Source organism: Galeopterus variegatus, unplaced genomic scaffold (genome assembly GCF_000696425.1).
Source record: "Galeopterus variegatus unplaced genomic scaffold, G_variegatus-3.0.2 Scaffold653, whole genome shotgun sequence".
In the NCBI taxonomy this organism is placed as follows: Eukaryota; Metazoa; Chordata; class Mammalia; order Dermoptera; family Cynocephalidae; genus Galeopterus; species Galeopterus variegatus.
Window position 1 is genome coordinate 98907 of NW_007726764.1, and position 27679 is coordinate 126585.

Consider the following 27679-nt stretch of genomic DNA (forward strand, 5'->3'; position numbering starts at 1 on the left):
CCTCATGCACCTTCATTGACCACTTACATCTTGATGTTGCCTGGATATAGATGCCCAAAACCTTTCCCACACCTCAGGCCCCATGATCACCTGCTTCTGGTCACCTCTCCCCTCTCATGTCACCTTCCCCCTTTCTGCAAAACATCAGGGGCCCTTCCATGAGGTATATGGCAGGGTTGGACATTAAGTTCCCTCGAATTTGATCATTCCTCTCCCCCAACACCCCCAAGCCTAACCAGGTTTGTGGACTGGCTTGGCACACACATAGCTGCTTTCCAGGTATTTGTCAGGCAGGGTAACTGTGAACTTGCTGCCTTTTGGTGTCTATGAAAGATTCTGTGGAGAGAAACAGTATATAGGGAGGATTGTCAATTCTCACATCCTTCTAGAAATTCCCAAACCTATCCCTGGATGAAGACTGAACCTCACACATGTGGCCCCCAAAATGGTTTTCTGAATGGCTCTCCTGTTTCCACTGGACAAGGTTGCAAGAAACAGCTCTATGAAATGCACTGCTGTGTTCACTGAAGGACATGTTCATTTCATCACACAGGCGCCTCTTTTCTACGTACCACAGAGGACTTTTATGTGCACTTTAGAAAAGGCCAGGGGTTGGGGCAGGGTGATGAGTGGTTTCTTTTTTTTCATTTTGGACCCTGAGTTGTGTAAACTGATTCTGGTTAGTGTATGTTGCCTGTTAGGAAGCATTTGTGACCCACTCCCAGCAAATGTAAGGGCCTTACAGCACATGTTTTCTGTATTAACTTAATTCCTAGCTTCCTCTGATCTTTCTAGCTTTATTTTCCACATATATTTATTCTTTATTTTATCCTGTGTGTATTTATGTAATCTCACTTTAAATCTTTCCTGGAATAAGATAAGGTATGAATAAATAAGGTGTCCTGCAAACCTTATGCTTAAAATGTCCATAACTAAAGGAATTTTCTTTTCCCAAATGGTGTCCTTTCTCCTGTGTTTCCAACTTTGTTCTAAGGTGTCACTAAGTGCCCCCCAAATACCTAGGATAATGTACCCTGACACCCTTTCTCCCTCCTCTCTCCTCCCCTATATCTGTCACCAATTCCTGTCATAACCAGCTGCATCTTTTGTACACTCCATATAGGAGCCTGACCTGGGCTTCTTATAGGAATTGTCACTCCACCAGTCCCATCCAGTCTCCAAGACCGCTAAAATGCGGGGTGGCCACCTCACTTCCCTGCTTAAAGTTCTTCAGAGACTTGTCACCTTCAGAATCAAGTCCAGATGCATTAGCCGTCTTTGTCAGCCCCTTTCTACCTTCATCTGTCCCTCCTTACCCTCACACCCTATGCCCTGGCAATACCAGACCTCGTGCTCACATCTCCCAGAACTAAACTGTGCCTGCTGCTTGTCTTTATGGCATGCTTCCACTTCCATGCTACGTGCTTCCCTCCGCCTCTGCCAAGCACACCCCTGGGACGACTTTTAGAAGATTCAACTTAAGTACCACTTTTTCCTTGAAGTCTTTCCTGTCCCATCCTTAGGCAGCTGCCTGTTTGCTAGTGCCCCTCCGTGCGCCAGGGGCCCACGGGTCTCCCTTCTCTGTGCTATTGCTTGACTTTTCACATGGCAGCATCACTAGGTCTCACTCTTCCCTAAGAGGCCAGAGCTTATTTGTGGCAGGAATCAAATCTTGTCTTAGTATGCTCTCAAAGCTCTTCCAGAAGTGGGCTCAACTCTGCTTAGGCCCTTCAAAAAAGTGCTTGTACATACTATTGCTGCTTGAAAAGACTGCAACAATGTTGATACATTGCAGGCTCTTCAGCAGTCTTTAAAGGACCCTAGGCAAGTAGGTGCACTTCCTCTAGGATGACAGTGTTAACGATGGGTGCACAGGGCCTGGCATATGACAGAGGTGGCTGATTGTGGGGAAACACCTTTTCTCAACCCCCAACACATGGAGACACTTAGTAAACATGGCTCCTACCCCACCATCCCCGGCTCCCCATCCATTCTGACACACGTCCCATCAGCTCCAACTCCAGACGACACCTGGAGCACAGCGCTTCTCATTTTCTCCATTGCACCGCCTTCGGTCGGGTACTGCCACATTCTCACTAAACTTCAGCAGTTGGCCAGTTTCCCTCTTTCAGCTCTGTCCCGTACTAGTCCATTTTCTACCCAAGACAGTGATCACCTTTGTAAGAGATGAATCCTCTGCTCAAAGCCCCTCAGAGCTCGCTGTGGAACTCATCTGAACCACTGTGCGGTCCGCCTGGCTGGCCCCGTCTCCCCTTCCTCACTGAGCCAGCCACACTGGCTTTGTCCCGCTCCTCACACACACATGCAGTTACTCACACCTGGATGCTCTCCCCCAGCTTTCTACAGGGTTCCCCCCTGCCAGTCCTCTCAGTCTCCCTGACTGAGGGTACCCCCGCCTTCATAGACGGTCATGGCCCCTCTGTGGGTTGTAAGCTACGTGCAGCAAAGACCGCTCTCTCTGGTTCCCAGCCTAACACAGTGCCTGGCACAAAGTAGGTGCTTGAAGCATATTCCCCAAAAGAAAGAAAACAAGGGGGAGAGAAGTCTTGGAAGTTCTAATCTGATCAGTAAAAGTGTGGTGTTACTGGGACTCAAGGTCACGTGGATTTAATTTGAGTCCATTTTTTATCGTTAAAAATTCCAGCTCCTTTGGAGGCTGAGCCCTCCATGTGGACAGAATGTTTTTGTTCAGTATAGCTATTACCCAACATTTGAGACAGATTTGCTTCAGATTGGTGGTTTGGCTCTGTCTAACATTTGCAGCCATGATGTCCACTCACTGATTTAGGGCATACCTAGATTTCTAGCACACGTTTCCCCCTCTCGGCAATGTAGGACATAAGCCAGGGGACTTTGGTATCCCCAGACAGTGCCTCTCAATGTCCTGGCTCCAGAGTAAGTGGTCTCTCCGAGTGCACATACTCTCTTTTCTTCTGGGTCACTCCCATTTGTTCTCATTTCACTATTTTTGTCCCAGGTAATTGTCTGGATGGAAATTCACCAGAGTTCAACAGTTTGAGTATTATTGGATTTTACAAAGGAGAGAACGGGAGGGTGGTCACCCCTGGCATGGGGCAGAAACCCAGTGCAGACAAAAGAAAAAATAGCAGCTGGATCGAGGTAGGAATCCAGGGTGGAGAAGAGCCCTGACCTTCGTGGCAGAATGCACCAAGGATGTCCTCTATTTCAGGACATTGGCTCTCTCAAAGCTGTCCCCAAGTGTTCAAAAATAACAAGGAGTTTAGCTGAGAAGTAATAGTGTACCATGAGCAGGAGGAGCATAGCACGCGAATAAAGACCCTGAGGTGAAAGTTAAGACTCAGGTTTGGTCTGGCCAAATGGCTAATCTCCTCGATCTTGGTTTCTTCATCTCTAAAATGAAACAGTTTAATAAGATTTCAGAGCTCAACAGTTTCTGTGAAGAGATGTCATTTACCACATCTCTGCATGATGCACCTCTAGTAAATGTTTAATGATCTGCAGTGAGTTCTGGAGTCACATTAGTGGTTTCAACTTTCTGTAGTTGACAAGTGTTCTCCCTAATTACCCACTGAGAGAGGAGGAGCCGAGGAAGAAATGAGCTGAGGACTGGCAAGAGGTTGTAGCAATTTATGTTGTACTTTCACCTGCCTTGTCAAATAGTGAACAATTAGTCACACAGCTGAAAAGCAACCTGCCACCCACAAAGCAGGTGGTCTGAAATCGGAACTGCTGCTCCTGACGCCCACTCCCATTCCTGCGTATCTACCCCACCTGGATGCGGTGCCCAGGCCTGGACGGGGGCTGACTTAGTTGATTTCATGGCATGCCATGCAGTAGGTGGCCGTGTCTTATAGAGGAGTGAGCTGAGGCTTGGAGAGGTTAAATAGCCAGCTCAAGGTTGCAGGTGACAAGTGGAAGAGCCAGTGCTCAGCCTTGGTCCCCCTGACTCCACCCATGAAGATGATGACTCTCACCCCAACCTGTTTATGACATTAAGCATGCCATCTCCACAATGCAGAATCCCTAAACTTACCAAACACTCGTAGATGAAGGGTTTTTGTAGGGATTCTCAGCACTTTGTCTCCATCCCTTTCTTGTGAGGAAGGAAGAGCTGTCAGGCTGGGGCAATGCAAAGTACAAGATGGGCTGTCCCACCTGGTGGTGTGGGGAGTGAGATGATTGCAAATGTGTAGACAGAAAGATAAGATGTTTGAAGCTTTGGCAAAGTCTGTGTCCCACTGCCAGGTTACAGCAAACACTGATTCAGTCATGAAACTGGTTTTGGCTTAATTCTCCATGAATGTGCATTGTAGATCATCTTTAAATTCCTTAGACTTGTGAAAACAATTTTAACTACAAATAAATGCATGAGCATTATAAATACAGAAACCTCACACATGCAGGGACCGCCCTTTGCAGAGAATGCTGTAGGCATAAATGAATCATGCTCAGATAGTTTGCATCTGTGAGGCTCATGTGGACTTTGAGGCCACCAGACCTCAAGGCAAAAATAGACACCCTTCAAAGACTTTGCAACTTGCAAGAATTATTCATGTGGAAACCAAATGAAGATGTTGATTCCCATGAAAGGGACCTCACAACTACAGCGAATGACTGCATGATTCCAGCCAAACACGGGAAAGTATTAACTGTTTCATCTTTGATTAAAGGAACATGATTGTAATTAGGATACATGACTTTAGGATTCTGGGGTAGTTTTAAGCACTTAGCTTTAAGCACTGCAGTTTAGCCTTTTGAACAGCAAACTCATGTTTCACAGTACAGTGAATGTCTCTATTAATGCTCTCTCTAATTCCCTCTGAACCTCACTCCTAAACTGCACCAGGCCGGGGCTGTAAAAGTTGGTGTGTGGAAAGCCTCCATCTGCTTTTCTCCTCTGAGACGTAGTTGTGAATGAGACGAGGCAAAGGGGATAGGATAATTGTGTTCAAAGAGCCTCTTATTCTATGGAGTGTGTGACTTTCTGACCAATGCTAAACATTCAAAATGTAAATTTGAGTAAGTCCATAGAAATGGGGCCACAGAAACATGGAGCTTGAAAGACAGGGCTTCTTCTAAGTGTTTCCTGGAGTGATGTTATGGTAGGAAATGCCTCTCCAATAATGCTGTCAAGACAAACTTTCAACTTGTACCTTGCTCTCAGAAAAACATTCAAAAATACTGTATCTATGATGACAAATTTCTAGTGGCTTTACTAGAGTGTATTTTCTTCCAGCATATTTACCTCTTCATTGAGGTCTTTTTTTGTTTTTTTTTTCCCCATCATTCCTGTGAAATATATAAGGGTGAACTGGTTTATTTTCATTTTACAGTTTGAGAAAGAGGTTAAACCCTAAGTAACTAGTAGGCTAGAGCTTAAGATACTTTTGATGTGAAGTTTTTTGTTTTTTTTTTTCCAGATGTACTAGCCCATAATAGAAGTATTTCATATCCATCTTGTGTTGAAAATGGGAATGGTATAACTACTTTTTCATGGAAGCTAAGTTTCCACTTTTGGCATGACTAATCCCAGCAAAGACATGTTTTATCTGTCAGAAATCATGCTGCTGATTTTATTGATGATGTTCTTCCTCCTTTCCTATCCCCTACTCTTTGTACTGAGAAAATTCAGAATCACAACCCAACCATACCACAGTGTGAGGGAGTGTGGGGGTAAAAGGCCATCCAGCCGAGGCATCTCACAAGGCAGTTGGAGTAACTGAGCTCCCAATACACTTAAAGAACCAAACAGTGCCATGGGCTCCTTTTTGGCCACAGGACCTCGCCCTTGGGGTTGATGTTTTCTGGTTGCCTACCCTCTCTCCGTCTTCATTTTCCAACTGAACAAGTCACAGCATTGAGTGTCCCTTGTGAACCCTCAAAGATTTTTCCTCTTTGAGTCTTGGAGATACTCTCTTTAGCTTTGATTAAATCTTTGCTGACATCACAGCCACCTCTCAAGTCAGCTTAGTTAGGTCCAGCTGGTTCCTGGTTAGAAACAATGGTTTGTCTCTCACTCCCATCTCCATAGTTCACAGCAGAGATTGCTCCCATGGTTTTTTAGCCATTCATGTACTGTCATCATTTCCCTAACTGCATTCTGTCAGCTCCTTCGAGATTCAGCTACCCACTCTTTTTCTCACTCCTACTTTTTCCTTATATTTCTCAGTAAATACCCTTCACCTTTTCATGACCACATTCTCCAGAGGCACCAACTCAGCTGAGTCTCAGTATACTCTGGCCTGGACCTCCTCTTTGTTTAGGACAACCCTCCCTTTCCCCCAGCAATTTATTTAGCATATTTATATGCATGTGTTTACTCCACAAAACATTTATTTTAAAAAACCTTTTTATTATTACATAAGCAATTGTACATTACTTATGTACAATGTAAAAAATACAAATAAACAATATGAAGAAAAGAAAGACATTATATTCCTGCCACCCAAAGATGATGACTCACTCTTCCACTGGACAGTCCTTTGGATATCAAACGTCATCTGTTGTAATCCTGCACAAGTCTTCACTTCTTTAGAATAAACATCCCCGGTTTCCTCCAAATATTCTTCAGATAGCTGATTTGAGCCCTGTATCACCCAGGTGTCTGTCCCTGGCCCTGTTCTTGTGTGATTTCCCTATTACTATGTGGCACCTCTCAGAACTGAACTGACTTGTGCAGTGTAGAGCTGACCACTAGGCCACCTCCTGTGTAACGGTGGTGTCCTTACTGCCTGCCTTACTTTCTCGGCAGCCATGCCACAGAGCTGAACCACGAGTGTCTCATGAACTGAAACTCTAATTTTGTAAACATTTCAGCCATTGTTAATTGGCCTATTTTTACTTATACTGGCTCCTATTCTTCATTTTCAACCAAAAGATCGTGAAAAATGCTGCTGGTTTCTAAAGTCCAAGTAGATACTATGCCTGTGGCATGTCTTTTACCTGGACAAAAAAGGGTTGGGGAGAGAAAGATCGGGAATGACATGACTTACTCTTTTGGAGGACCCAGGCAGACGTCGAGTGACCACTGCTTTCTGTGACTAGCCCTCACATGCCTTTCTTTAATGATGCTCTAGAATTTTATACCAGGTGATATCAAGTCTCTCCTCCTTAGTTTGCGGACTCCATTGTCTCCCTTGTTGAAAACTAGTCCTGATTTGCCTCTCTTTGGTCTTTGGGCACATCTCTTCTTCGCTGCTTTGGCTCCCAGGTTCCTGACAGCACTGTGACAGTCTAATTTTCAAGAACTCTTAGGCCCTCAAAATGCAATCTGTTGAAGCCAGATGGTTTGATCTTTTTTATTGCAGCAGGGTTCTCCTCTGTAATATTTTTGCCTATTTTGGGCATAAGTTTTACTCGTGGTTATTCCCTTTCTCAATCTGACAGAGAGGATAGAAATAAAATAGTACTTCTGATTTGTCATCTAGCAACGTTGCACCCTTGTTCTCAAGCAGTCAGTCTCTTCTTAACCACTTCTATTTTTCAAATATAACTAAAGAGGGTCATTTCTGGGCCGGCCCCGTGGCTCACTTGGGAGAGTGCGGCGCTGGTAGCACTGAGGCCGCAGGTTCGGATCCTATATAGGGATGGCCGGTGTGCTCACTGGCTGAGCGTGGGGCAGACAACACCATGCCGAGGGTTGCGATCCCCTTACCGGTCAAAAACAAATAAATAAATAAAAGAATAAAAATAGGATCACTTCTGTGTTTCACCATGTTCTGTAAGTACAAGTCTATTCTGAGTTTTAGCCTTGTGAACATTTTTGATAAGTTGGTATTACTGTCCATCCTTGATCAATTTCCTGTCGGAAGTAATGAGGTCTGAAATTAACCCCATACTAGTATTAATGAGAGTTTGCAAAATGGGAAAAATATAAGGTCCAAAACACATTTCTTTACCTGCAAATGTCAGGGAGGTTCCTCTGTGTGGAACCTTCCCATGAGGGAATCTATAGAGAGGACAACACCATTCTGCAGAGTTGAGTTAAAGCTCAACCTGATTTCAGGAAGGTCTAGGGAGGAATATGAAGCTACATGCCTGAGACCTGGAAACTTTAGTTCTCAGATCCTATTCTGGACCTTGCCGACCAATCCCAAGAAGATGGACAGAGGATAAGGCAAAGGAACACATTTTATAAGTAACAGATTTTGGCCTTAAATCCCAGTGCAGTCCCTTCACGAGCCAGCCTGGAATGTGTCAGTCTTCTTTTGTTTAAGCTAAAAGCAGGTCCAGGGCATAAGACCAGAACGGCCTGTGTGCCTCTTTCTTTCTGGTGCTGGTGGTGAGGGAAAGCCATTCCAGAAAAGCAGAAAACAGAAAAATAAAATGAGAATCAAAACAAGAAAGCCCCCAAGCTTCAAGTCAGAGCTAGTTGAAATCAGGGCAGCAGGGGCAAGCCCCAAGCCCTCTTACCTGGCAAACTATTTAAATGAAAAGAGAGTAGGGAGAGAGGTAGAGAGCCTGGCTTTCTCTCAGGTAGCTCCCACCCCAGTCTCTGACCCCCTTACCTCTGCTTGTGCACCTCAAAAAAGAAAAGGGACTCAGAGAGAGAGAGATGGCCTAGTGTGGCCTTTTCCAAAAAGGGAAACATCCTGATGTTTCATCTGGCAAGGCTTTAGGAGTAGGGGCTCAGAATCCCAAGAGCAAAGCCCACTATGTCTCTAAGCGGTCGCTCAGTCGAGTATGTCTATCCCTGAACCTGACCCACACGTGGTAGAGAAGTGAAGAGATATTAGGAGATGTTCCTCCTGTAGTCAGAGTTAGGAACTGTTACACAGACACCTGGTCTTGGTGAACAACGATCCATGTCAGTGTGATAAAGGCTCAGAACAGTCCTGCAAAAAAGATGTGTTTCCTGAACTCTCGTGAGCATGAGGCATCTTTTTTTGGTGGTTCCCTATTATTACTCAAAAGAGTGTTCCATGGGAAGCATAGTACAAGCTAACCCAAATTCTTTGATTTATTCTGTGAAGGACAGTTTGATTTATTCTGTGAAATAGAGGTAGATGAGGGAATCGACCCATCTTTCTATGTTCTCTGCTTTGTTTTTATCACCCATTTTTCTATATGTGTTCCCTGGAACACTTGTTTCCATTCCATAGTCTTAACTACCCTATAAGCGTGACTGTCCCCAAGTCTGTTTCTCCAGCCCTGACCTCATTCCTGAGCATCAGCCCCATATTTCCAACTGTGTCCTCCCTGGCCTTTCCACCTGGCATCAGACACGGGCTACGGATTCAACATGCCTGAGATGCAGTCCTTTCTCCTCCACACTGGCTGTTCTCCCTGTCTCCTGTCGTTCACAGCATCACCACCCTCCATCGCCCAAGCTGGAAACCTCAGCAGATTCCCGGGCTTTTTCTTCCCATTTACTTCCCACGTGTATTCTTTAAAAACTAAGTTATGTATTTTATCTTTAAGAATTTTGGCCTCCGCAGACACAGACTGGACTCATTTTTCATTTGGACAATTACAAGATTCTCAAGTAAATTATGGGTTGAATAGAATGTTTGCAAGGAAAGGGGATTTGGCATGGGAATGCTTTATATATCTGTTTGTCAAAATAAAATTCTAAATTACAGATATGCTTGGGAAAATGATAAGGGGACTCTAACATTAATATTTATGAACAGGGTGGGGTTTTAAAGCTGTTGATCAAGAGTAGCAGAAATGTCCCAATTCTCCCCTGTCATGCTCCCTTCTTTTCTGCAGAGTCCTTGGGGGATCTCAATACATGAATGGAAATGACAATTGGCAATCATTGTACCATTTTATCATTAAAACATAAATGAGGTCACTAAAGACGATTTGTTTTTTCTTTTATACAGTTCCTTAGGATTGCAACTATGGACAGTTATCACTGTGTACAATATAACAAAACTTCAGGTAATCGACTATTCTAGTTTGACCTTTGGATATGTGAGTTTCCTTTAATGATTCATTCAGTATCACTAATAAGCTAGACTTACAGTCCCTTTGCACGTATACTCAGTCTACAAAAAAAAGTGGTATTGTCCGTTTTTTAAATGGGGAAGATCGAGCCTGTATGGCTAACTTGCTTTCCCAGCATAGTTAGTTCAAAGCTTGAACGAGACTTCGGACTCCAAGCTTTGATCACTTTCCACTACACCTCTGCTAGTTCCCAAACCCAACTGTGAATGGGTTATATTCAGTGGATAAGAGAAGGGCTTCCCAGGCCCTCGCTGTGTGACAAACTGACCTGAGGTAACTGTCACCAGGCAGAACCCAAGAGGCTTCACAGGGACAGCTGGCATGCAGCATCTAGCATGTATACTGTGGGCCACAGATGAGCCCATCTGCCCTGCCTGGTGAAGTCATGTCGCTTATTTTGAACAGGGGCATGTAGCAAACAGGATGGCCTGTTTACTTCCATAGTGCAGGTTGCAAGACTTTCTCAAGACATTATACAGTCAAGATCTAAGTGTTCATCGATCCAGTTTTGCCCTCATGCAGCAGATGCAGTTCCTGATTTATGGTGTCATAAAGAAACAACAGTGAAAGATGCCTCAAGATTCTTGGCAGGCAAATACAGACAAAGCTCCTTCATGTCCTTTTGAAGAATGTCAGGGGTGGAGACCTGTCGGCTTTGGTCAAATGTATAATGGGAAGATCAGGAAATTTTTTCCTATTTCCAACCATAGAATCTTACTGATTTGATTTAAATGGAATTTCCTCTTGTTTGTTTCACTCTGAGGATGAAGAACTGGTCTCCCACTGTTCTCTGAATAAAACCATTTCAAATGCATGAAGGAGAGTGTGATCAAACCACTCTTCATTGTTTCCTTCTGGCTAGAATACCACAATTGCTTAACCTCTTTCAGAGGATCTATTTTCCACCCCTTGAGTTGTTTTTACTTCTCATGTTGGGACTCTGTCCAGTTGCTCCATTGCATTGCCTTTTTAAAGTCAAGAGGTCAGAGTTAGACACAAATCTAACAAGTGTGGCTGATGCAGAGTATTAGTAAAGAGATTGCTTCCCGGACTCTGCATGTCCTGCCTACCTTGGCACACAAACAGTGAACGATTGTAGTCATCAGTCATTAAAAAAGAGAAAGAAAAGATCCATCCTACCCCACAAATGACCGCAGTAGAGAGAAAAATAAAAATGTCTTTGATGGACTCACCCCGTCTGGCTACTTGCTAAGAGGATAAAGATGTGCTTGCTTTGGGACTTGGGAAGAAGTTGTACACATTGGTACTGGGGGAGTGCACGGTGCTGTGGATTTTAGGTGTTGACCCTGCACTTGTGAAAAGCAGAATGTGTACTCTCTGATGCAAATGGAAAATGAAACATTAAGTGTTCATTCAGTGTAGGCAATGAAATCTAATCATACAGGCAAAACTTTTCCAGCAAGGTGCTTTTAAAATGGTGCCAGATAAGGAATCACAGTGGGATTTTTAGAAATAAGTTGAGTTTGAACTCTAGTCCTTTAAGAGAGAGTTTTAAAACCCACCAATTGAGGATATAAAATGGTACAGCCACTTTGGAAAACCAATTGGTGGTTCCTCAAAAAGTTAAACATAGTGTTACCATATGACTCAGTAATTCCACTCCTAGGTATATACCCAAGAGAATTGAAAATGTATATTCACACAAAAACGTGTACACAAATGTTCATAGCAGTATCATTTGTAATAACCAAAAAGTGGAAAGACCCCAAATGTCTATCAACTAATGAATGGATAGACGACATGTGGTATAGTCATGCAATGGAGTATTATTCAGCCATGAGAAAGAATGTAGCACTGACACGTGCTACAGCATGGACGGACCTTGAAAACAAATGCTTAGTGAATGAAAGCAGTTGTAAAAGACCACGTGTTGTATGAGTCCATTTATATTAAATGTCCAGGATAGACTAATCCATAGAAATAAAAAAACAGATTAGTCAGGGATTACAGGGAGGGGAAAAGGGGAGTGACTGCTAATGGGTTTGGTGGTCCTTTCTGAGTTGATGAAATTTCTTGGAATTAGGTAATGGTGATGGTTGCACAACCATGTGAATATACTAAAAGCCACTGAGTCGTACACTTTCTTTTTGGCAGCTGGCCAGTAGGGGGATCCAAACCCATGACCTTAGGGTTACAAGACTGCGCTCTAAACAAGTGAGCTAGCTGGCCAGCCCATATTGCACACTTTAAAAGGGGGAATTTTATGGTATGTGAATTATATTTCAAAAACAAAAAACAAACCACCCTGCCATTAATTTACAGATGGACCCCTCATCCTTTTTTAGAAATGATAAGTATCTCCAAAAATTTTCTTTAATGGCTACGAGGCTTTTACCTGATCTGGAAAATCTTGGGCTGGTGCATTGGGTTTCATAAATGTTGCTGGTACAGCAAGATGTTTGCAGAAAGTGGTCGAATTATGACACAGAAATTATTCTCGGTGGTATGAATACCAGATGGGCTGGATGTGAGGAAAACAAGGAACAAGACTCAGTTATTGCCCTACAAGTGGTCAGTTACTTTTGCAGCTACTTAAAGATCTTAGTTTTTTCCCCCCTGACCATTTTTTTGTGACTATTTTTGCTGAGGAGCTTAATTGAGGTACTTGAGGTCTTGTTAAATGAATCATAGTATTTGCAAACTTCTTTAGTAGCCATTCTGAAAATGGAATGACTGGGCACACCCAAACTCATTCCTGGCTGGTGGGATTATTTGTTCCCTTCAGCTATTTTTTCTTTTCTTTTCTTTTCTTTTTTTTTTTTTTTTTTTTTGCTGGCTAGTTGGTGGGGAGGTTGAGGAGGTGTGGATCTGAACCCTTGAGCTTGGTATTATAACACCACGCTCTAACCGGCCAGCCCTTCAGCTATTTCTTGACACCTCTAATTAGCATCTACAGCCTGGTCATCCTCTGACGGTGCCAACCCGGCTTGTTCTGTCAGCTGCCCTGCCTTCTTTCCCATCAACACACTTCTGATATTTTTGAAGGACACAGACGCTTCTGCATCTGTACAGAATCAACAAGGTCTGATGCTTTCGGACAAAATGGATGCCTCCTCTCTATACCTTGGAATTGATACACACTGTCAAAAAGCGTTTTTCGAACAGCTTCTCTCTGTCACCTTGTACCAGATTTTCTCCTCCATTCTGAAAATGAGCAGTTTAATGTTGCATTTCAAGTCACTTTCAGCTGAAAAAGTGTGTAATAGAATCAGGGCATCCATGAATACTCTTAACAGTGTCAGAGATGCTTTTTGTTTGCAGCTCTGTTCCAACGGGACTGGTGGCAACAGTGAAATTACACTGGGAGCCTTGCTCAATAATGGGTCCCTTGTCCATTATGATTTAAGAGAAGCACGGAGGGTGGCTTTTCCCATTCTGGCGCTTCTGTGTTTGCTTTATATTTATTAGAATCTGAATTGCGGTGATTACCACCTCCTGAGAAGAGAATTGTAACTGTAGTAGCTGTCGAGTTTCCCATGTGTATCAGGCTTCTTTTCAGAAGCATTACACCGTAGAATAGAAGGGTGCCTAAGAAGTCATCTAGTCCTACCCCTTCTTTTTATAGGCCAGGGCACCAAGGCCCAGAGTTACAGACCAGCCCAAGGCGGAGCTGGCACCTACAGATTCTGACTTTTAGGCCAGTGCCATTTCTGCCACGACACACAGCCTCACTGCCACCAATTACTCACATGTACGTGAATTCCCTCCAAAGCCATGAATTTTCTGAGCTGGAAGAGGGCCTGGCAGTTAGCCTTTGCCCCACAGTCTTTATCATTTCATGCTTTGCCTGTCACACTAAAACCTCCCAGGTAAGCTGTCAAGACATATAACAGCCCAGAAAAGATAGCTACTGCAGAACCTTCCCCCCCGCAAGTTTGCGTGTTCTACACTGACACGCATTTAGCTACACATGGGGGTTCTCCTGTGCAGGGCTGGCTGCTTGCTGAGCAATTAGAGATAGGAATGAAAATTTGCACTACCAGGACTCTTTCAAACTAGAGCCTCAAAGCACTTTGCTTTGCTGTCCTGCAAGTTCCCTTGCTGCAGGGAGAAGAAACCAAGGCATAACATAGTGAAGCAGCTTGGTTCAGATTCAGACCTGAGGTGTGAGCTTGACCTCTCTCCTTTGTTTTGCTTAGAGGACTTTTAATGTCTTTTAGTCCATGGAAGCTGGACACCCGGACACTGTTAACTGCTTCTTGAGTCCAGAGTCTGGCAGTTTGTGATATCTTTTCTATTTCTGCTCTACAGAGACTCTGCCTTTATTTTTGAGCTTGGAGGGCTCTCTCGCTCTCTCTCTCTTTCTCCAACTACATATATATATGCATACACACACATATACATTTCTCTCTCTATGTTACAGGTCACTGCTGTGAGTTTAGAGCAGAGGAAGTACTTGAAGAAGTAAACTCTTTGTGCCACTTGGACAAAGCCTTCTACTGAGGCTGAAAGACTATATGTTTATCAGTTGTCCCCCTGCCATGTTTACACAGCACCTATTTGCAAAATTATTTGACTGTGAGTTTTGGGATTTTGTTTGGTTTTGGGGCCAAAGGTTTTACCTTGAGAGGGCAGAATGTCTGAAAGGTGACGTGCTCTGGCATGTGCCCTGGCAGAGCAGGGGCTTTTAGGCTTCCCAGGGGTTACAGAAAGAGGCTGCCGACAGTGTTCCTGCATTGGCCCTACTCGATTCTCCAAACTTCATCTTCCTCTTAGAACTTAATCTGCTACTCCTTGGCCTGCATCTGAAGCTTTCTTTATAGCTGTAGCTGATGACGCAGAGGCTCTGCAGTGTACTAAGGCGACATCATCTCATTTTAATGAAGGTTAGAAATGAGAGTGTGTAAATGAGCTTCTGCTATTCAAACTTAGCAGCATCCTGTGTGTGCTGGGGGAGGGGGGCTCTCCTGAGACGTTCCAGGAGGAGAGTTTCTCATTCTTCAGGGTGAGGCTACACCAAAGTGTAGCTGTGGACATAGCCGTGGCTAATGGCTGTGTGCATACAACACACACAAACAGTGTATGTTGAATTTTGCTTGTCCTGGAACAAGGGAGAGTCTTCTAGGCAATAGAGAGCATACTGGGCTGCATGCTACCTCCCAGCAAGGACACCTCCTACTCCATTTACTCCCAGTAGTGATCTGTGTGGGGGAAGGGGCTCTTCCATCCTGCCACCTCCCAACCCCTGCGTGGCTGACTGGGCCTTGAACTCAGGGAGTTGTGTGGTGGTATGTAGCCCACAGGCAATGAATGCAGTAATTGAATTGGGAGAAGAGTTTTGTTTAGTTTTTGCTTATCAATGTCACTGATTTAACACACTGCAAATTTCCCTGTGGCCACTGAGTAAATCATACGCGGATGTATACTGTCAGTGCTATGGGCAGAGTTTCAAGACAGTTCTCAGTTCCCCAGAGAAATCTGTACCGGTATTGGACCAGTACAGAACACATGAGCTGGGGATGGATTGCACCTGTATAAACTCCTCTGTATGGCTAAGATTAATGGGATCTAACCATCTGCAAAAAGGGCTGATAACTTCTTCAGTCACCCAGTTACTCCTTCATTCAGAATCTCTTTTTATACTTTTTACTTTTGAGCATATTTGGTAGTTCTGAATCTACTTTTGTGAGTCCCCTCTTAAAACACAAGTGATGGGGAAAAGTACACACATTTTTAGGTTTAAGCAATTCTTATTTTTGTAATAAAATTTAGCCATTGGCTTCTCAGTGTCTCCTGACACAGATGCAGGATACTTCTGTGATCGTGGCTGAGCTCCAAGTAATGACCTCTGAGATGTGGTTGAGCCTCTGGGTAGAAGTGTGTGGACTGGTGCTTGAGGCATGTGGGGTCCGTACAGATTGGTAGTGTTACACAGGTGAATCAGCATTTTGGAGGACTCCAGGTCTTCTGGGACTGTATGGCCAAAGTGGGGCAGGTAAATCCCTCTACACATGTATAAAAGGAACCCATATTCCCTGTAACAATCAAATAATACAAAGATACATAAAGAAAAATTAACTGTTTCCCACTTCCATACCTTTCTTGCTACTCATTCAAACATAATTTTATGTTGTCAAGCTGCCAGGTGTCAAGGTGGTCAGTTAAGGACAGTGAACTAAACTGAAAGTAACAAGCCTTTATTCACTTGCTGCTACAGTGCAGGCAAGAAGCAAAGAAAAAGAAAGCTGCTGGCTCCCCAATGTTTCCTTTTTCTCCACAGGACGGCCCAGGGGGAGGCCGATGACATGTGGCACTGGCAGGAGGCAGAAAAACTCTCACTGCCCCTGAACTCTAAAGAAAAGGCTCCTGCCATTTATTTTATAGACCAAGGGAGGCTGGAAGGGGTATAAGGGGAGGACTGAGAGTGGAAAAGTACCGAATCAGGGTGGCGAAGACTCCCAGGCTAGCACTGCAGCTATGCAGGAGGACGTGGGGAATGAGGTCTTGGCTGCAGCTTCCCAAGAGACCGCAGTGCCCTGGCTGGGCCCCAAGTCCAGTGTGGAGGGCAGCTTGCCCCGGGAGGCCGCTGGGCAAAGCCTTTGTGACTGCCTACAATCGGGCCTGAAGGATCACACGTAGGATTTTGTCCTGGAATCAGACTCCTCATATGGGTATCTACGTATAGTTTTTGTCTTTAGAATATGGGATTGTGCCACACATGACTCTGCAACTTGCTTTCCACACTTAATATATCATGGGTACCTCCAGGTCACAAAGCATTTTTCTGTAATGACTGTATTATATATAGAAAATAAACCAATCCATTCAACAATTCCCCTTCTGACAGATGTTCAGGCTGTTTCCAGTCTTTCCCAGAACGCATACGTCGAAGTATGAATTCTTGTTTATCCTATGTACTGTCTTTTATTTCTTTAGGATATATTCTTAAAAGTGGGATGGCTGAACTGTTGATTATGTAGTTACTGAATATGTTGTTATTGAATATGTAGTTTAATAGATTTAAAAGATATAACAATTCACATTCCCATTAATTATGAAAATAGCATTTTCCTCTCACCCTACAAGTACTACTTATACAGTACTGTTGATTTTTTAAATGTTTGCCAATCTGATAAGCAAAATTAAATACTACTTTTACTTTATTTGCATTTTCCTGGACTAGTGAAGTTGAGTGTCTTTTTGTATGTTCATTGGACATTTGTATTTTCCCCTCTGTCAATTGCCTAATCATGTCTTTTTATCAGCTTTTTTTCTTTTGCTTCTTTGTCAAGTGCCTTTCGGAGCATGTCAGTCCTGCTCTGAGAACATCACACTAAAATGGGATTTAACAGGAGTTAGTGTTAGGAGTAGGAGTTAGGAGCGAATTACATTTTTTAAAAAATTGTAAAATGGAGCAAATATTTGAAATGAGTGTCACATTTCACCCTTTCTTTTTCTCTTGAGAACTCACCATTTTGACTAACTCAGAAAACAAAAAGTAGGTGTTTTTTATTTCAAAATATAACATTGGAGGATAGAAGTACAAGGATTTTGTGAGAACTGTCCTCTAAATTCAAAATTCTCATCAGTTAGGAATAAATTGCCTTTATCCTTTCATGTGGCTAATATTTGGGGGAGGGGCATTTAGAAGACGATTAATGTCTTTGCTTTACCTCTTCTTTATTCATTATCACAAATAATGCCCCATTTACTATACTGGAATTAAAATTAAAGCATATGAATTTCAGCTGCAATTTCTGTGAATGAAAGGCTGACCTTAACTTTGGTGAATTTGCTTAAGAACCATTCCCTCTGTATGGTAAGGGGTACTGAGTAGGAGGTGGTTGCCAATTGATGAAATTACTTTAACCTCTAGAAACTTTCTCATGTAATCACTGGCCAAACCCCGGGGAGGTGAATGGAACGTCTTCTGCATTCTGACAATGGCTGGTGATGTCCACAGGTCCAGACCTGAGGCCCCAGAAGGAAGGTGAGGGCGTGCACCTCGCTCCCTGCACCTCATCGCTGCCACGGCTTTTGTTGCTTTTTACATTTTCCTTAGGAAAAGCATCTCATAAAATGATGAAGTAGAAGATACGAAGTGCAGGGGTCCTGTGATGAGAGAATGTAGCTTTAAAGACATTTCTCTACTTTATGGATTGTTTAGTATGAGATTTGTCAGCCTTCACATGAGCTCTGTTCCTTTTGAAACCTCTTGTCTCTGCCTGCCCTGCTCCAGATCGGAGACCAGCACTCTGACAAATTGATCCCAAGATCAGAGGGATGAAAGAGAGAAAGATCAAAAGGAACCAAGGTTCACATAGGAAGAGGTGTCACAATGTAGGGACTGGCAAGGTTGGCAGCCAAACATGCTGTCATCTTTAATCCGTGGATGCATTTGGTAGTTCAAACAGAAATAATGTTCTGTACGTAGATGGATTCGGATATAATTATCTGTGTAAGGAAGTAATGAGCTAGGGTTACCTGAGCAGTAATGTTGGAATTGAGTGCAGATGCCTTGCTGTGTGTGAATTTGAAATTAACTTGGTGGGGGCTGCCGCCTTTGCGTTCTCCCTCCCCTGCCCCCTGAGGAGAGGGGCCCTGCCTCAGTTTCTCTTGTCCTTCAAGGCACTTCTCAGTGGTGACTCAGCCAGAGCAACATCCTCTTGGGTCTGTTGTCTTTTTGCAAAACAATGAAAAGGTGTATGGATTTTTGAGGGCTCAGACTATGTACAACTAATACTATTGTTACTAAGAACAGTCTTATTTAGGGTCTTTGTTTCTGGATAGTTCTGTTCATCCACCCAAGTCCAGCTCACCCTTCATCCATTTAGTCACTTGCCCATCAGCAAACAGTTGTTGCCTGTCTGCCACATGCCAGGCACTGAGCAGTGATGACTCAGAGGCAACGACTTAGGCTCTGCTAAGTCTCCTAAGATGCTGTGGAAGCCCACAGTCACAGCAGAGACTGGTGAGGGTGCTGTATAGCCAGGCATATGGCAGCACAGGGTCATAGAGAAGTGGCATGGAAGGCGGACCAGAAGGACAATGGAAGGTGTTCTCCTGAGCTGACTCAGGAATAGGCTGGCCATCAGGAGGGAGCAGCAGATGTGAAAGCAATAACAAGGGTGAGGCTAAAGCCAGAAGTACAGGCAAGCGCCAGATAACAAGGGAAATTGGAAATGCTGAGAAACCATCAAAAGGCTGTAGGTAGGGGGTGTGCATGATGCAAGTGGTGCTTTAAAGTCACCTTTGTGCCACGTGGAGCGTGGGCCAGAGGAGGGCAGAGCCAGGGGCAGGGAGGGAAGTCGGGAGCTCCTGAGCCATGCAGACAAGCTCTGATGGAAACCACACCCAAGGCACTAGCAGTGGGAGTCAAGGAGAGACGTGTGGTCTCCTGAGGAGGCAAGATCTGCAGGACTGGCTGCCCATTCGGAAGCGTGGGATAGGAAGAGTAAACAATATAGAATGGCTCTCTGGCTTCTGGGATGGGCAGCTGGCTGGAAAGCAGTGTCATTTTGTAGACAGGGAATGCTGGAAGACAGACAGCTGTGGGAGTGTGGTGGAGGGACAGGATCATTAATTTTGAGCCTTGCTAAGTATGAGATGCCAGTGGATATCCAAGTGGATGTATCTGTTGCGAGTTAGCTGTTCCAGGCTGGAGCACAATAGAGATGTGTGGGCTGGAAAGGTTATCTGGAATCAAAAGCATATGCAGTTGTTGAAGTTTTTATTCATTCAGTAAATATTAAGGGCATATGATCAGGGCCGGCTTTGTAAGCATGTGACCTGTGCAGTCACACAGAGCTCCATGTTTCGTTTAATGCCCTTCTGTCGCCACCTTCATATTCACAATTTGTAAACAAGGGGCCCTGCACTTTTATTTTGCACTGGACCCTGAAACTATGTAGCCAGCCCTGCCTACAATGGCCTGGTGCTGTGCACAGTAATGGAACTACAATGTTGATCAAGACAGACATGGCTCTTGCCTCAGGAGTGTACAGGCTAGCATGGAAGACAACTAAGTAATCAATTACAAAATGTGATGTGCCTTATATTAGGAAAAGTGCCAGGCTAAAGGAACCTGTAAGACATGGACCTAACGTAACCTTGGGGGTAAAGGAGTTAGGACATGAGATCACCCAGGGGGAGAGAGTAGTGAGACCAAATCCTAGTCTGCAGTGCCGAAGGAGGGAAGGAGAATCTGAGAAGGAGTGTCCTGGGAGGTAGAAGTGAAAACGGGAGGGTATCCCAGACTGTCACATGCTGCCAGGATGATCAGAGTGATGAGATGCCCAGTGGATAGAGGAAGAAAGGGGCCATTTAGTCACTCCAGTGACAACAGTTTGAGGGATCCATGGGTGATGAGGCAGTAGAGACCCTGAATGTAGATTATGAATTTATAAGCCTTGGCTTAGTAGAAAAGAAGAGGACAATCCCTGAAGGTGAGTTTTGGATTAAGAGAGTGTTATTTGTTTGGTTTGGGTTTGGTTTGATTTTAAACACAAAGTGTTTTGAGCATAGCTTTGTAGTATGGGCGGAGATCCAGTGGAGAGAGACACTGGAAGTTCAGGAGTGGGAATAACTGATGCGGAGAGGACCCTGGAGAATCTTCCACGGCCTGAGTGAGCCTGGCCGGCCTCTCCCCAGCAGCCACGCGGAGTGGCGCTCAGACCACCTTCTGCCTGGTCTCTGACACTCCGTCCTCCACCTGCCTGCCTTCTCCTTCCATTCACTCACTATCTTTTACTTCCCTCCAGCGTATCTAACTTTCCCAACTGGAATTCAGGGGCCATGTAGAAAGGACGAAAAGGAGTTAAGACTAGCTTTAAGCAAAATTTTGAAAGAGAAGGTTGCCTTTGGAATTTATCACATAATAACAACTTTCACTCCAGTTGCCCAGGTTTTCAGGGTCCTTCTGGCACTTTAAGATTAGACCCTAACCTAGACTTTTGTGACCCACCCACCCTCTTTCAAATTCTCCCAGTTTCTCTATCCTTTGTCAAAACTTTCTTGTAGTTATTGTCAGATGATAATTAGAACAAAGACCATTTGAATTAACACACTGATTTGGTGGACATCACCTTGGGGTGGGAGGGATTACATTTTACAAGTGGCTCTGGGTTTATAAGGAATTTTTAGTTTGTCATATTTTGGGCAGCATAACAAAAGAAGTGGTAAAGGACTATTACAGCAAGAGGCATCCTTTTGCCAGAGTCCACTCCCCTGAACTTTTCCATATTTGCTCACAGCTTCCACTGATTTTTTTCCTCCTAGAGCTGTTGAGATTTTTGTTGTCATCTCATCCCCTGCCTGCACCCCTCCACGTGTTTCTAAGATGCTAGCAACTGGGGCACAGGTGGTAAGGGATTGGGAGGGGGTTGTGACAGCTGCAGCCATTTATAGGGATTGTTTCCGAGTCAGAGACTGCCTCTGCAGTTGGGGGAAGGGGTGCCCAAGGGCTTCTTGGCACAAAGCATGCAGCCTCCCCTTAAATCAATGAGGCATCCACCCAGCTGGCATTCCCCATGTCTGTGGGTCTTCACTGAGAAGTGTGACAGGTCTCAGGTCTCTCATTCTCTCGTGCAAGGGAGCTGTTGGGTTCATATGGAATGCAATTCCCCAAGCGACTTCCATTTGTTGTAGAAATGGCAACATTCTGCCGCCATCGATTGATAGCTGGAAAGTGGCTGTCAGGAACTGCTTTGGAATCAGAAGGTCTGAGAATAGGAGGCACCGTTGGGAATAGGCCCGGGAAAGGTTGCTTGATGGTAATCAATCCTGCAGCCTCTCCTTTAGACATCTGCTTTGGGGAACTCTGTTCTCTCAAAAGTCTTTGAGTCAGCAATAGCCCTTGGGTGCATTTTTTGGAGTATGTGAATTTCCTGAGCTTTAAGATGAGAGTGGCTTTTTGTAGACCCAGGTTATAACCTTAGAAACCCATGAGTCTAGGCCACATGTTCTCAGGTTTTAATGTGCATATGAATTTCCTGGGGATCTTATTACAACACAGATTCTGATACAGTAAGTCTGGGGTGGAACCCGAGATTTTGCATTTCTAATAAGCTCACAGGTGAGGCCAATGCTGCTCACCCACATACACTTTGAGTAACAGGGATCTGAAGCTGCACTGTCTAATACATTAAACACTAGCCACATGTGACTGCTTAAACTTAAATTAATTAAGATTAAATAAAATAAATTCTGTTCCAGCTGGCCAGTTAGTTCAGTTGGTTAGAATATGGTGCTGGTAATACCAAGGTCCGGGGTTCAATCCCTGTACTAGCCAACTGCCAAAAATAAAATAAAAATTCAGTTCTTTGGCTGTAGTAACCACAATTCAAATACTCGGTATCCACATGTGGCTAGTGGCTGCCATATGGAACTGCAGAGATTAAAAACATTACCATGATCACAAGAATGTTCTATTGGATAACTCTGGAATAGAATGAGTCTCTGTTGTGTCATTCATTCATTCATCCATCCATTTATTGAGCATTCGTTATGTGCCAAGTAGTATGCTTGGTGCTGGGACGTTAAGACACGTTCCCAGCTAGTAGAAAAAGTAAACATAAGCTAACTGAATGCAGTGCACTTAAGACAAAGATACATCTAGCACGGCAAAGGATCCAGAGTTGGGAAGAGGGAACTCTGCCGTGCAGGTGGGAGGAGAAAGTATCTCTTGGCATTTCATGTGTGGTCTGAACCAAGCTATGGTTGTCACAGAATTGGTGTAGTTATGAGATTGGCTGTTGACAATGCATTTTCACCATTTCAGGGCCATAATCATCAGAAATGGAGAAATTATTCCCATGTCTTCGGAATTCACCCCCGAGACTGAGCGCCAGCGACTTCAGTACCTGGTAAGAGCCACCTAGGTTTGGCAGAGGGCAGGGATGTCATCGGAGCTGTTTTGGAGGAATATGCTGCTATTGACATGGGAGCAGACACACAGCACTCAAGTGACATATGGTATTAACTCCCCCACACCCACCTTCTGGATCACACATCTCAGATCCATGTGTGACGACACACTTCACCTCTGTGAATTTATTATTGTGGCTGAGTTTCTTCCATCTGTAACCAATTAAAGATGCTGTGTGCTCTGTCTTTTATAATGGTTTGGTATGTACAATATGAAACAGTTTTGAAGAACCCAGATACCTTCTTCCCTGTCCTACTCACTTTAACTCAAACAGGGGCTTGGTCTGAATCACGTTGTGAGGAGGACCCTTTGCTGGCATGGCGATCTGAGATCGCCGCTGACACAACACTACTTCATGCTCAGATATGAAGTCTCAAGGGCCCTTTGGGAAAGGTGCAGGTGTCAGAAAATCTGTTTCTACCCTGAAAATAAAATCTCTATGTAAATCACCCTCTTTGGGGTGAAGTTATGAAAGGACCATAAGTGGGCTTTGCTTCTCTCTAAAATCTCAGTTTTCTAGGAAACAGAATAGATTCAATTTCCTGTCCTCAAATTCCAGGGGTAGGATGCTAGGCTTAGAATCTCAGATAAAAGTGACCTGGTAATTATCCTAAGGTTACTTTAGGACAGACATCTCTGGGGACTAGACCCATGAATAGTAGTTCTGTGGATGAAATATTGTCTTGCTAACTGGATTTCATTTTAGACAACATACCTAAAGTAGTGACCATCTGCTCTTAGGAAAGAATTACCTAGGCTACTCAAAAAAGACTTTGTTCCCATCTCTGAATTTCACTATGTGTGAACAGTCAGGATTTGATTGCGTTGGTTGATTTGGAAAGTAGCTGTGCACTTTTGATTCACTTGTGTGTGTTTTTGTTTTTTTTATTTTGGAAGTAAGCTGTTTTTGGTTTTACTCGTTATCTGATATATAAGATAGCAGGAAACCAAAACCAGTGTAAAAACAGCGCTTTTACTCTTTTACCTTCTGTCATTTTCTCACCTTTGTGTTGTCCTCACACTGATGAACTTGAAGCCACTGTGAGGGAGTCCAGACTTTAGACCTGCTCCTTGTCTTTGATAATCTAGGCAGGTGGAAGGGATCCTGGCAGACAATAGAAGGTCTTCATTCTGGTCCCAGCCCTGCTACTCACTAACTGGACAGCTTTGTGCAAGTCTTTTAACCTTTCCAGACCTCAGTTTGTCACTTGTGAAATGGAGAGCTAGAGGGTCACCAAGGGCATTTGAGCTGCAAGAGTCCCTCCAAGTGGAGTTTATAACAGCTGGCCTCTCTGCCACCTGCCTGGCTTTCTCCTATCTGTCTTCCACAAGGCCATTCAAGAGATCCTATAACCAACCTTATCATTCTCCTGCCAAAAAGCCTTTGGCTCCCCACAGCACACAGAGTGCAGGCCACGCTTCTTGGCACCCAGAGCCCCGTTCCCTGCTTACATCTCATTGTTGCCACCACCACTGCCACCATGCATCCTATGCTCCAGCCACAGAAAACTATCTTCCATTTCCAGGTCATGTCATAACCTCTCCAACTTCCATGCCTTTACAAATATACCCTGCCTGTATGACCATTCCCCTCTGCTGTGCCAGGAAAACACTTCCTCATCCTTTGAGACCCCAACACAAACGTCTTTTCTTCTGGAAAGTGTCCCCTCATCCTCCCAGAAAGTCAGTCCCCAGTGCTTACGCAGCAACATCTATATGTGTGCAGTGTGGCTCTCAGCGTGTGGTATTGTTTGCTCAGCTCTGAGTCCTGGAGGGCAGCTCCTTACCTTAGTCATCCCGTTTTGCCAGTACCCAGCACAGCAGCTGGCACAGAGGAGATGCCAAATCAATATTTGTTGCCTCCCTGATCTCCACTCCACCCCATCTTCATCACCTCCTTCTCGTATTGAAACACATTTCCAGTTTCCTCAGGCCTCCATTTTTTCTACTAGAGGCAATAAGTAATAACAGGTTAAGTTTTTATACTTTTTATTTTGGAATAATTTTATACGTTCATGTTACAAGAATGAACACGGGAGGTTAACTTTAAAGAAGAAGGGCAATGCTGAAACTTCTCAGATTTCTGAATATCAGTGGAATATTTTGGGATGGCTGGAATAAGACACATGTTTGCTCTGGATCTCAGCTCTGTCACATAACTGTGTGTGTGATTTCTGCAGGGCAGTTCACTGAACCCCAGCCTCATTATCAGTAATGGGGATAGAAAACCTCAGAAGGCAGTATAGGGATTAAATGAAGTAATACATGCAGAATTCTTTTGTGGCACACAGTACTCATCATTTAACTATTGTTTGAATCAAAGTCCTGCCACTTCAAATCTGTCTTACTCCGTTCAGGCTGCTGTAACAAAATGCCACGTACCGGGTGGCTTATAAACAACAGAAATGTATTTCTCACAGATCTGAAGGCTGGTAAGTCTAAGATCAAAGTACAGCAGATCAAGTGTCTTTGCAGGGCCCAGTTTCTGGTTCATAGATGATTGTCTTCTCAATGCAGCCTCATGTGGCAGAAGGGAAAAGGATGCTCTCTGAAGCCTCTTTTATAAGGGCATGAACCCCATTCAGGAACTCTCTACCCTCATGACCTAATCACATCCCAAAGACCCCACCTCCAAAAACCATCACATTGGGGATTTGGCTTCAACATATGAATTTGGAGGTGACACAAACATTCACTCTGTACCAAAATCCTACTGGCCTACAAACCACAGTACTGTAATATTTTTTCTTCATTTTTATTTAAGAACCACTTCTAATGTTGCTAAGATTAATGGATATTTTGGTGTCACTCCTGTGGTGGTAAGATTTAGTTTCTCTTTCTCATTTTCATTTTTTTCTACCAGTGGGCTTTGTTCTTTCTTGTGTATTTGTGGTAGTGATTATTGATTCTCGGACTCCCGATTCAGGACTTCCTTGAGGATTTCTTGCAGAGCTGGTCATGTGGTGGTGAACTCTTGTTGCTTTGCCTCCCATGGATTTGTCACTCCTCTTCCCCTGGGTGATGGAGCTGCCAAAGATTACTCAAAGCCCATCTCTTTTGAGCAGTGAGATGCCCCAGAAAGGGGTTAATATACCAGAACCCTCAAGCGTGAGGCATTTCTTCCATTTGGGAAATTAATCACGAATTGGGGTTCTCTTCCTGCATTTATTCTCCAGACCAGCAAGTTACAGGAAGAGATATCAGTGGAGTTTTGCTAAGCACAGTTTAACAAGTTTTAACAATAGAAGCTGGTAATATGCAATTAAGTTGATCCACTAACAGAAGCTTGATCTAGCAAACATTCCTTCTCCCTCCAACAGCATTTTAGTAACTTTACATATCAATTAGTAACCTGTCTGTCTTTAAACCAGCAGCCTTGCTGTGTTATGATTCTTATCTTGCAACAGAGACTCAATAGCCTGGGGAAATTTTCCTGTTTTTTGTAAGGTCAATATTTGAAACTGCAAGGCTTTGGAAAACCAGACCCTGTGAAGTACATGTGCTTTTTGTACAACCTCTTGCAGTTTTTGTTTGTCTGGGAAATAGACTATTTCTCCTTCATTTCTGAAGGATACCCTTGCTGGGTACAGTATTCTTGGCTGGCAGATTTTTCTTTTAGTATTTTGAATATATTATCTCATTTGCTTCTGGCCTGTAGAGGTTCTTTTGAGAAGACTGCTGTTCATCTGAGTGGGGCTTCCTTATAGTTGACTTGACAATCTTCTCTTGCTTCTTTTAAGATTCTCTCTTTGTCTTTGAGCTTTGCCAGTTTGACTATAAAGTGTCTTGGAGAGGATCTTTTTGGGTGAATCTGTTTGGGGATCTTTGAGTCTCCTGGATCTGAAGGTCTGTGTTTCTCCCTATCCCTGTTTATTATTTCATCAAATAGGTTTTTCATGCCTTTTTCCTTCTCCTCACCTGCTGGAACACCCATGATTTGAATGTTTGTACGCTAAAGGTTGTCTGCTAGCTCTCTTAGATTTTCTTTTATTTTTATTTATTTATTTTTATTTTATTTTAACTTCTCAGTATACATTCTAGTTGATTTTGATGACCCTTTACCCATTCCTCTTTCCCGCTCCCTATTTCCCCTACCCCACCCACATCATATCTGTTCACTTGTCTTAACAAGTTCAATGAATTGTTGTGATTTTTAAAATTCTTTTTTCCTTTTCTTTTTCTTTTTTTTTTTTGACTGGTAAGGGGATCACAACCCATGGCATGGTTTTGTCTACACCACACTCAGCCAGTGAGCGCACCGGCCATCCCTATATAGGATTCAAACCCGCGGCCTCAGCACTACCAGCGCCACACTCTCCTGAGTGAGCCATGGCACCAGCCTTTTCCTTTTCTTTTTTGTCCACCTGGGTTATTTCAAAAAGACTATCTTCAAGATCAGAATGCCTGCTGCTTCTGCTATGGCTATGGCTATGTTTTTTATTTCATTGAGTGAAGCTTTCAGTTCCATGAGTTCTGCTACATCATTTTTTAAGGTATTAATCTCTTTGTAAATTACCTCCTTCATATCCTGGATTTCTTTTCTCATTTCATTATGGTGTATGAGTCTTCTCACTTCTCAGTTTCCTTAAGATTGTTGCTCAGAATTCCTTCTGAGTCATTTCCTGCTCTATATGGTCTGGTACTAGAAAATTACTGTATTCTTTTGGTGGTGTCCTATTTTCTTGGGTTTCATATTTCTAGTATCTCTACATTAATATCTGGTCATCTGGTAGAGCAGTTGCTTCTTCTATTACTCTGGAGAAGGCTTTGAGGAGAGAGACATCCTCTTCCTTTTCTGTTCTCCACTGGTGACTCTCCTCATGTCAATGCAGTCAAGTG

At 43.7% G+C, this 27679-nt stretch overlaps 1 protein-coding gene across 1 annotated transcript in view; it reads left to right on the forward strand.

The window, feature by feature from the left end:
* The window catches only part of PPM1H (protein phosphatase, Mg2+/Mn2+ dependent, 1H), a 158942-nt gene that overhangs the window by 54158 nt on the left and 77105 nt on the right, over positions 1-27679 (forward strand). The window contains exon 4 of the mRNA XM_008571003.1: positions 22694-22778. Coding sequence (XP_008569225.1) covers positions 22694-22778 — 85 coding nt within the window. The remainder of the gene's footprint in view (positions 1-22693; positions 22779-27679) is intronic.